Source organism: Channa argus, chromosome 19 (genome assembly GCF_033026475.1).
Source record: "Channa argus isolate prfri chromosome 19, Channa argus male v1.0, whole genome shotgun sequence".
In the NCBI taxonomy this organism is placed as follows: domain Eukaryota; kingdom Metazoa; phylum Chordata; class Actinopteri; order Anabantiformes; family Channidae; genus Channa; species Channa argus.
Genome location: NC_090215.1, coordinates 15,227,114 through 15,238,501, shown reverse-complemented (window position 1 = coordinate 15,238,501; position 11,388 = coordinate 15,227,114). Strand labels below are relative to the sequence as shown.

The following is an 11,388-nucleotide window of genomic DNA, read 5'->3' as shown; positions in this document are numbered from 1 at the left end:
CAGGAGTCTTATGGGGAAGAGTGGAGTATGGTCCAGACAGTGGAGGTAAATCCTTAGATTCAGCAAAGATGAGTGATTTGACGAGTGGGTAGGAAACGATGGAAGGGGGGTCCACCGGGGAAGATGTAGGAAGATGTAGTGGTCTGGATCGGTAAAAAAGAGGCAGGCCTGTTAGTGAGTGCGTGAACTCCAAAATACCCTAAGTGACAACATCATTGTTGTCACTTCACTGTCATGAATGTGGCCCTTTTTGTCAATTTCATCTTTATTTTTGAATTAGAAAAATTATTCACATACGGCAGTAAATGTAGTTTGTATACTGCTATAACATACTCAGTACTAGTGAAATAAATGTTGTGCTTTCACAGAAGTAAAATGGGACATTTATTTCAGTGTATGTGTAAGTAAATGTCCATTCAACGGGACATGGGAAAGTTCTGTAGTTGCTGTAGTGGATTATAATATTGTTCTAATATCCTTCCCCACGGTTTACAGCATGTAAGTGGAACAAACAACAAATTGGAAACTCCAGTCCATAAAAGTTTTAACAAGACTGTCCTCTCTATGACCCCTATGTCTGTGCAAGCAGCTTATTATACCTCACACCTGTTTTATTGTCAGGTGACTTCTAGCGGCCGTAGTAATTATGACAGAAACAAAGGAGGAAGTCGGGTGTGAACATGTCTGTGTTTGGAGGAGGATGTTGGTGTTAGATTCCAAGATGTCTCCCTTAACTTCCCCTTATGTGTACTAACCATCACCATAACCAGACACAGTTACCTGTGTCTTACACGTCTTAAGATATAATTTTTACAGTGAGCAGATGTGTGTGTGTGTGTTTCTTTGTTGAATTCATGATAATGAAGATTCTCCACTGTCAGTGCAGTGAAATGATGTATTTTACACAAGAAACACAACAGGGACAAACACAGTTTTGCTTTGTGATCATTTCTTTAATTTGCTCTGTAACATGCAGGTGTATTTGTAACTCAGGCTGACTTCTTTCAGAAATCACTTCATGCCTCTGTTCTGAGTAGAGTTCCAGATTTCTTCACGATCCTTGGTCACCACCAGAACCCCCTCATCTGTCAGATGAAGACTGCACGAGATAGAGCTGGGTCTATGTGAGTTTGTGTGCCACCTGGCAGTGCCATCCTTGTTGTACATGACCAGGTTGCAGTCATCCTGCATGCAGAGGCGGATGGCATCTGATTTATCAGTGTCTGAAGCCCAGACAGGCTTCCAGGTGTAGATGACAAAGTTCCCATCACCCTGCAGGACAAAACAGAGACATTGGAAGGTACATTTCCAAGCAGCATTTCCTACTTTTGCATTTTATTTGCCACAAATCCTGATGAGTATTTCGAGTGCACTCACCTGGAAGATAGCCTTGAAGTTCCCGTTGTTGGACACCAGGTAGTCTCCCTTGCGGAGCTCTTGACATCTGAACAAGGAGTTCCTGCTCATGATTCTGCATCAAAAAAGACTGATATTAAACTGTGAAAATGCATTTGAAGTACAATTACAGGTACTTGTACATACAATATAAATGTGACTTTGGTCTCCAGTACAATTCAGAGGAAATTATTCCTGCTTAATTACATTTTTCATTATGTACTTATTATGGTCAAACTTACATACAATGCAATGAAACAAGAATATTTTTATGCTAACCAGACACAAACAATAAAGGAGAAAAGGTTGCAGGGCTTCTTTGTCTGCTTGTATGTTAATCCATAGCCATGTGTAAAAAAGTAAATAATATAATATTCACCATTTGCACATGTTTTATTTTGACACAAAGCTACTACATGTACATGTTTGACTTCACTCAGACAAATATTTCCTAATGATTTTGTAGAAGCCTCATTGTTCCAGTAATGAACTGAAAAAAATCACATTTATAAATGAAACTCAGTTTATCTGCACAGCTTAAATAATAAACTATAAGGACTCTACAGGAAGTTACTCTTTCACATCAGTTTATCAATCCATATCAAAGTATAGAGCATACTTACAGTCTGAATGTTCCACCACAGTCAGTGAGTAAACAGAGGCAAATAGGTAGGTGAAGTAAATTACTGAAATTCACTCCAGTTTTATACAGTTTAGCTGGGGTGGGGCGAGAATAGGTATGTGTTTGTGGGTTGGGGGGTTATCATAATAGGCCATGTGAAAATTCTGTTTGGACACGTATAACACGCTGAAGCATGCAGGTATGGCTGTGCTTTCATGACTAAGCTTGTTCTCATATATGCCAAGTTCTCATCAGGATGTGCGAGAAGTGCAATTAGACCTTTCTTTTTATCTGAGAATTACCTTACATAAAAGCAGCAAAGCCAGGTTTTACTGTGGCAGTTAGTGATGGTGCTGTACAGGACTGCACAATGAGAGGTGATCCGTACAGCATCTCTGTTAAGACCATCCATGTCTGAACAATTACCCCAAGGCGCATCTGTGCAAGCATTTGACTTAACACTGCTAAACAGTTGTATAGGTGCAAGATGTATAAGAAATACCAAAAATGAAGCTGCAGAAAGCACAGCTCATCAGAGAGACTCTAACTACTTTAGAAGACAGCAGCAGTGCGTGGTGAGTAGTCAGCCCAGCTTTTACTAAGTGATGTAAACATTAATACACTTGCACCTAGAGCGCGTTAATACACTATGTGACTAAAGTGAGTCATTCTGCATAATGAGAACCTCTGCATTTTGGTGCTGGTATTCTGATATGTATTTTGTCCTTAATGAACATTTTGAGTACATTTTATATGAAACTATGGAGTTTTATATGAAATGTAATGTTTGTGCACTGTTGTATTTTGACGGTAACATAAAAAAAATTATTTCATTTCTGTACTCTTCTTGGAATATACACACAATACTCTGGCAAGAAAAATAAAATATAATTTTAAAAATTTAAAAAAATCTCAATCTTGACTGTCACTTATTCCACCTGGATGTTCAGAAAAGCAGAGGGTGAAAGTTTTCTCAAAGTTTCTCAAATTTGTCAAAGGAACCAGATATTGTAAATGTATCTTGAAGTATTGCATCACCTCATTTATCCACTGTGCCCAGATAAGAAGCTGAAGATACCTTCAGTGCAGCAGGACCTTTTATTACACAAACAGAATTACAAATGTTACTATTTTAATTCTAGTACCAGAGAGGGGAGATTGAATTGAGTTGGTACAAAAAAAGAGATGATTGATTAATTAACTTGACCCAAGCTATAAAATCCCTCACTCATAGTTTGTGTTTTGTTGTATTTCCAGTTTTCCTCAAGTAAATAGTCTATTTTTCCACCACTACCTACATAAAGTCATACAAATATGGTATATATGTTTATTTTACACTTTGATTTTAGTAAAAGTATGACTGAGGACTTATCAAGATGTCAAATGAGGTTAAAAAGCTTGAGTAATTATCAGTTTGGCCTTTGTCTGGGCTGCTGCTTGTTCGAACACGCTCACACCTCCTGTGTTGTCAAATACTGTGAGCATTCAGCAAGAGTCCTGACAGCAAAAACAATGCCCTCAACCAATTTAATTAGGTCTTATTTTTTGTGGTTTTAGAATACTTGTTTGAATGCACTCTCTCTACACCCACGCGTCATTAAAAAGGTTAGTAGTAGTAAATGAGAGTACTGTATTTTGTTGCAGGCTGTAAATAATCTGGATACCTATCAAGTCTACATACCCCATGCCTAGTTACGAAACAACAAGGCCTTGTTTGACATTTGGCACAATATACAGTGTTGTTTTGTTGCATGTACCCACTTAAATGACATTAAATCAAACCAGTTTTGTTAGTTTCTTTTGTTTTATTTTATTACAAGTCTGTTTGAGATTTTCAAAGAAGGCTCTAGTTCATCACAGAAAAAGGAACTTAAATGATGGTAGAACTAACTGCACGATGGAAATTTTAGTATTCAGTATAAATGATTACCATACCACTGAAAAAAAAGCATAAAAACTCCATAACGTGGCTCTGGATTATTTAGTGACTTGTCATATATACTATGTTAACTATGTTAATAAGCATGTTATTATATCAAACATGCCTTTTTTATTCTCAGTGCTTTTCTAAGCAGTAGATGCCAACAGTGTTGGGGCTCCGCTGTTGTAACTCATTTTCTTGCAGTGCTCCACCCTGTTCACCAGGATTTCCTAAAAAAAAAAAGTAAAACACATTAAAAATTTCACTTCAGTCATACTGCACTGTGTGCAGCAATACATACAGTGGAATACATTATTTCATGCAGAGGGGGCTTTTTTTCAAACTATTTTTTCTAACAGAAGGAACAAACACACACTGAGTATTTATTTAACTTTCACATATGTAAAGGCTATATATGGAACAAATATAACAGATACGAGATAACAGTGAAGATAAGTTGGGACATGAATGATGATACCTCTGTGAGTCTTGGTTTCTGGATACAGTGAACATATGGAGTGGGTGTGGGTTCAATCCCGTGGGCAGATATTTTGTAGCAAACTGCACAGTCCATCACTGGCTGCAAGGTTACAGGAAAAGAACAACCATGAGGACGCGGGTAATGTTTTAAAGAATGAAAGCTTTGTTTTGGACATTTACTCACCCTGTCATTCCTGAAGGGGCACCTCTGGGGGGTTGAATCAGTGGTTCCTTTGGCACACCTGGTGGGTCTCATGGTAAAGTGGTGGTAGAGGTATCTAACACCAAATCCAGCCTGCAAAAGTACAAAGGGTGTTCAAAATCACGGAACTGCTTTTATTTTAATTCAGCAAAGCTGGAACAGGGACTTGGAAGTTTGTGAACCCTTAGAATTTTCTCTAATTCTGTAAACTTATGACCCAAAACTTACTGACCAACTAAATAAATGTGACATGACGATCCCACTCTTTGATCTGGGTATTTGCTATCAAAGTCTGATTTTGACAAGTTTATTTTTTAGATAAAGGAGATTTCGGGTGACTTTTGAGTTGTTATTGAGTTTGATTACAGAAGAATTTTGTTTCAGAAAGAAGTTTGGAATCCACCACCTACTGCCACATAGTTTACGAATGGAGAACATTCTCCCTTGGGTGTCGTTTACAATTAACGCTCACAAAGGACACCAAGAGCAACGCGTGTAATATTTCACAAGGTCACAAGGAGCCTCAGTGTAAAATCTGGGAAACTAAAATTACTTTTTGCAGTATTAATGTTCATAAGGAGACATCTCAGGAGACATAGTGCCACTGTCATGATTTAAACCTGCCTGGTTGCCTTTGGACAGGGACGACTTTGCACTGATGGAGCTCACAATTTTCATCTGTACAGTCAAATTCCTCAAAATTCTTTAAGGTATCCATGTGTGAACTGTAGCTCAACAGAAAGTGGATCAAGTGCCACAGCAGATCAGTGTTATCAGATCAAACCATACAGAGGGTGCTGAAGATTCATCCTTGGGTGTCGTTAACAATCAAAGCTCACAAAGGACACCAAGAGCAAGGCATGTGATATTCCAGAAGGTCTGAATCAATTTCATACATAAAGAGAATTTGGAGACTGTGGATGGCCTAAAGACTCCTGCAAATCTTCATGTGTATTTTGATTTTATGGCATTCCATGCAGTATTTGTTACTGTGATTTTCTTCTTACTGTGATCCAAAATGATGGATGAAGAAGTCCTGCCTTCTGTTTAATATTTCTGCAATTTTCAACTAAAAAGTCCTTTAATATTACACTAATTTTTATTATATTTTTTTCTGCGGGGTATTTACTTTTGTGTTGAAAAGTTAAAGTTGTACTAATTTAGGGCCTCACACACAGGCTAACATGGCTGTTCACAGTTCAATGGTTCCTTTCTGTTGCACTATTTGCACCTAATCTTTGTAACTTTACAAAACACCTGTGCTCTTTTGAGTCTGTTGTGATTATAGTGGAATTTGTGTCAATCGGGTAACTCAGCGGAATGAAAGATAATATAATAAATATTTTAACTCATATTGTAACTTTGGAAATAAAGCAACAACTACTTTGTGCAGTCACAAAGCCTTATTGAGAAAGAAACCATCTCTGACAAAAAAAAATCTCAGGCACTTTAATGGCCTCGTGTTACAGGATGTCTGGGTATTAAAGTCTTAATATTTGATGCTACAGTCTACACAGCTCTGCAACATTGCTTATTTAATAGTTAAAATATTAAACCTATTTGATATAAGGTGGGTAAACCATATTCAAAGAACAAGCCCCATCGACTGTATTACACCTCGTTTTTTGATAATATTCCAAATTGACAATAATTACTTAACAACTGATAATTTAATATTGTTCAAACGTTAAAACCTATTTGGCACTGTTTCTTCTTTCCTTGGTGGCTTTTCTCCAAGACAACAACTAAAACTATTCAATACACTGCCAACTTACACAATCGAGCTTCATCGTCAGGTTGGAAATGGTGGGAAGGTGGTACAGTATATATGTAAATAGAGCCAGACATTCCAATGAAGGCACACCTTCACAGAAGTTAAAAAAATTGTTTGGCGACAACAAACCCATCCGGAAAACATGTTGACCTTTAAAGATTTAATGTGCACTGCATCTAAAGCAGATGGGAAACAAGTACGATCCAAAATCCCCAGGAGGCAGAGTGAGATTGCCAAACAGTTGGCACAAGATCCAAAAAGTGAAGGAAACTGAAAGCAGGACAAATCTGAAACAGAACTTTATTTTTCTCACTTTTTAAAATTACAATTCAACATTTCACTGTTTAGTTTTTTATGACATACTTATGTTGCCCTGAAGACGTTCATGAGGACATTTAGAGAAATTCTGCTGTGGCGATGTATCCCACAGAAGAACTAAAACTTGAAACAGATGCCATATTTACCTCGATATCTGATCTTTCCACACTTTTCAAGAAGCGAAAATGGTGGTTCACCCGAGCATGGGAGTTAAGCTGGTCAAATGCCAGATCCACTCCCTTCTTGTAGTTGTCAGGTAGACCATCGTAAGAGTCCTGGGCCTTGGCAGAGAACAGCACAGCTCCGGCACAAACCAGCAACAGCAACCCAGCAGCCATCTTCCTCTTCAGTGTGTGAGGAGAGCAGCTCATCTCAGAGGCTGAGCTCCCTCCTCTCCCTGTGTGATCAATACTCTTGTCCAAAACAAGTCCTATTATGGTTGTAGGAGTAACAAGTGAAACTAAACACAGTTGCCATCAACAGGCCTGCTGCTGGGACTGTTTATTTCTTATCTCTCGGTTCCTGTTAATATCTCAGGGGACACGTTTTAAAGCTTCCTGTGGAGTACTCACAGGAAAAACTGCGTGATGAAAGTGGAATGAACTTAAATCCCTAAATATTATTACCGTAAAGACTTAGTAATCCACATCCTGGAAACAAGCCCAACATGAAGTAAAAAGCATGTAGCCACAGAACAAATACAGTATAAAGGTCAGTGTTGATCATTGGGTGAATGAACTCATCGCATTTATTTTCATTTAACAGGAAAATGGGTCATGAGCTATTCTTGGAATGAGGTAATTAATAGACGATTATTGAAGCAAAGTACTTGTAAAAAGCAAACTATTCACCTCCTAAAAACATTGTAATACTTATACATTGCTTAAATACATCAAATGTACTTTCCATGGCTGGTAAGTAAAAAAATGTTTCCAACATTTTAATGTTATGACTAATCAAATCAAACCATGTTAATCTCAGACATCGTTTACACACACCTCTTGCAGCAATAGTCACATGAGTGGATTTACCTGTGTCAGCAATGTGGGCCCATTAAAATGTCTGACTGTTGAAACTAAAGGGGCACCTAATGTGACTTCTGTTAGCGCTGGTAGTCCCAGAGAGACTCCCCTTCATCAGGGGTCACAAAGAGATAATAAGTAGAACTACACACAAGACATTTTATTGGATAATCACATGCTTCAGCAACCAAAGCCTCATTTATATTCTTCGACTTTGTGCCTCTTTACTGAAACTCTGTGTATCTGTATTCTACTTTTTTGCATTATTTAACAGGGGGCAATTTTGTTTAAGCTAACTCAACTTTGGGATACATGTGAATATGCATACCGTGTGTACGATATGGTCTAAAATCGGAAAACTAGATTTTAACAAAAGCCACAAGAGTAGGCAGTAATGTGGGTCGTACACTGAAGGGTGTAAACACACAGTAAATCCAATTAAGATCAAAAGGTAGAAACATTTGCGACCCAGTTCATTGTAACTTGACTGCTTCCAAAGTGAATAAGGAAGAAAGGAGAAACTTGAGCTCATTCTTACTTCCCTAAAATAATTTAGGCAAAAGTCATGATTGAGCATATCTGCTAACCAAAAACTGCTGAGAGTTTTTAATTTTTAGTGCTGTCAGGTCTTACTGAATAAATCTTGCGATATTATGTATATTTTTCTTGCAGTCAGTGAATCAAGAAAAGGTCAAAAACCAACATACTGCTCCGACTGTAAACATTGTGTGTACAGCAGCACTGTGAAGTCAGAGCCTGATACAGCTGTTTTTTACTATCACTAACTTTGGCTCTATATTTTGTGTCAGTCATAAGAAACTGTACCAACTCACTCAAAGCACATTTTTAATACACAACATAATGTGTGTTAATCCACAGGTTAAAGCAGTTCCAACACATGTTGTATCAACCTCTGCATGAGCAACATTTCCTGAAAACATTAACCTTCTGGCTTCTTTAAAACTACATTTTTAAACCCATTTAAAAAAATTTGGAAATATAAAAAGATATAGGTGTGTGGTTTTGTTAAACAAAGTAAATATTACCACATATTTGCAAAGACTTAAAAAAAAAAAACTGACAGCAGAAAACATTTTTAAGGTGAGGTGCACATTAAAAACATTTTGTAGTAATTATACAACGATTTCCAAAAAGCAGAAAAACCCCACAAATGTATCTCAGTGTTTGCTGTAAATGATCCATATGCATGTTTTCAGTCACTTCACTAAGTTCCAGTGGATGCAAGAAGAGTTGGAGTTCCACTTCTGTAGATTAATGAGTTGCAGTGCCTTAGTCTGTTATCTTTCATTTCCTGCCATTCAGAAACAAGTGCAGACAAACAGACAATTTGTCGGCTACATATTTATTTTTGCAGTGTGATTTGGTTGATTATAACAGAAGGGGCTGAAATCACATAAGATATTAGAGGTTGAACAGACTAACCTGTGTGAGGGCCGGTTTGTGGTTGCAGTGAACATATGGTTTGGGGTCTTGTTCAATTTCTCCTTCAACTGTTTTGTAACAGACTGCACAGTCTATCAGCGGCTGCATGAATGCACACAAACAATAGAGCAAAGACATGTTAGAACAGGCAAACGCATTCACATTCCACATTTTCGAGCTCCGAAATGCAGCTCAAAATGAGACAGAACCTACCCTGTCGTTTCTGAACTGGCATGTTCTGGAGTCAGTTGTTCCTTTTTGACACTTTGTGGCTTTAAGGTAGAAATGGTTGAAGACGTATGTCACACCAAATCCAAGCTGAGGAGGAAAAAAAGTAGGGCTACATTTGAGCAAATCTTAACTATTCACATGTGGGAATTTTACTGATAAAACCATCACAAAAACAAGAGATTTTCCTGAGGAACCGCTCACAGCAAGGTGCTAAAACCCTGTCAGACACAGACAGCGAGTAATCCGCTACATTACCTCAGTTTCTGAAGTTGTGACACTTTTGTAGAAGAGAAAATGGTGTTGGATTCCAGCATGAGAGTTAACTTTCTGCAGGCCCACATCCACTCCTTTTCTGTAGATTTCAGCGAGATTGTTGTAAGCATCCTGTGCATTAGAGGAGAAGAACAAAGCCCCAACACTGAGGAGCAACAGCTCCAAAGCAGCCATCTTTTTCTCAGTGTCTGTAACAGTGAGGGGGGTCGGGCAGACTGTTTTTCCTAAAGGGAAAAAAAAATCCAGCCCTTTTTAGCCTGCAAGAAAACAGCCTGGGAAAACAGAGCATTATGCACTTTGGTTATGGCTTGTTGTTGATTCACATTAAATAAACGAATTCCTCCCAGATTTTCATCAGATAATAATTTAGTTACTCTTCATCCAATTTCCAGAGAATTCACATTAACAAGACAGGGTACAATTCTTGGTCCTGTTTTATTTGATTGGTATATGATCAGTAAAGTATAAAGTCGTGTTCATAAGTTTGTACCTCTTCTTTTATTTTTTTGTATAAAAACATCCGCAACCACCTAAATCCTTGTTCATCATTCCATTATTTATTGAAAATGACCAAAATAAAGCCAAACAGAAATAAAACATGTGGGCAATACCAATTACATGAACATTTAGTCATTTAGCAGACGCTTTCAACCAAAGCGACTTACAAGTGAGGTACAACTGAGGTAAAACATCAGAGCAAGGTCCTATAAGAAAAGTGTTCACATTTCACGAGATGGAAGTGCAAGAAAGAGCAGAAAGGAAGTTTGTTCTTTGTTATTTTAATAGATTTAAGTGCATAGGAAGATGTGGAAGAGTTCTGTTTTCAGCAATTACTCCCCCTGATTCAATAGCTTGTTAATCCACTTTTAGCAGCAATTAACTATCAGTTTCTCGATTTGTTATGGAGGAATTTTGGCTCATTCTTCTTTACAACTTTGCTTCGGTTTAATGAGGTTTAACAGCATTCACTTATGCACAGCTCTCTTAAAGTCCTGCCACAGCATTTTAATTAGGTTGAGGTCTGGACTTTGACTAAGTCGTTCCAAAACCAGAATTATTTTATTTTTGATGTATTTTTGATTTATTCTGATGTATAGATTTTGTGTTACATGCAGTTTTACAAACTTGCTTCCATGTCCTTTTTAGACAGAAGAGGCTTTGTCCTGCAAACCATTCAAAACAAACTACACTTGTCCAGTCTTCTAATTGTGCTGGACATTTACCATGCTCAGTCAGGCATGTAGGGTCTGAGATGGCGCTCTTGGGGTTTTATGTTTTTTCTTGAACATTGCACAATCTGACCTTGGGGTGAACGTACTGGGACGTCCATTCCTGGGAAAATTGGTAACTGTCCTGAACATTTTCCACTTGTGAATAATCTTTCTCACTGTAGAATGTTGGAGTCCAAAATGTTTGGAAATGGTTTTATAAGCCATTCCAGATTGATTTGCAGCAACAACTGATTCTTTAAGACCAAGTCTTTTTCTCTTGGCATTGTGTTAACACACACCTGAATGCTCCAGAAAAAAAATCATATGTTGTTCATCTGAGGTTCTATTCACCCAAAACTAAGAACTACTATGATCAGATGATTTTTATTATTTTTTACCCAAAATAACATAATTAAAAGACAGAGTACTAAGTTTTGAACATGGTTGGACAATGTATTGCACACTTCCTATTATTATTATTATTATTATTATTATT

General features: G+C 37.6%; 1 protein-coding gene across 2 annotated transcripts; it reads right to left on the bottom strand.

Annotated features, from left to right (window-relative positions):
* Positions 1-932: 932 nt before the first annotated feature.
* Positions 933-2,154, bottom strand: LOC137104454 (B-type lectin plumieribetin-like). 2 transcript variants are annotated; one of them, XM_067485649.1, is made up of 3 exons: positions 2,019-2,154; positions 1,378-1,471; positions 933-1,272 (listed from the first exon to the last, which is right to left on the bottom strand). In XM_067485649.1, exons 2-3 carry the CDS (start codon positions 1,465-1,467, stop codon positions 1,012-1,014), a joined length of 351 nt encoding a protein of 116 aa, XP_067341750.1. In that variant the 5' UTR covers positions 1,468-1,471; positions 2,019-2,154; the 3' UTR covers positions 933-1,011. The 2 variants fall into 2 exon arrangements, with proteins under 2 accessions (XP_067341750.1, XP_067341751.1); XM_067485650.1 differs by lacking the exon at positions 2,019-2,154 and adding an exon at positions 1,775-1,793.
* Positions 2,155-11,388: the final 9,234 nt, after the last annotated feature.

Coding starts and splice junctions, on each gene's coding strand:
- LOC137104454 (XM_067485649.1), bottom strand. CDS start 1,467: ATGAGCAGGAACTCCTTGTTCAGATGTCAAGAGCTCCGCAAGGGAGAC. Junction 1,273..1,377: donor ACTTCAAGGCTATCTTCCAG/GTGAGTGCACTC, acceptor TTTGTCCTGCAG/GGTGATGGGAACTTTGTCAT.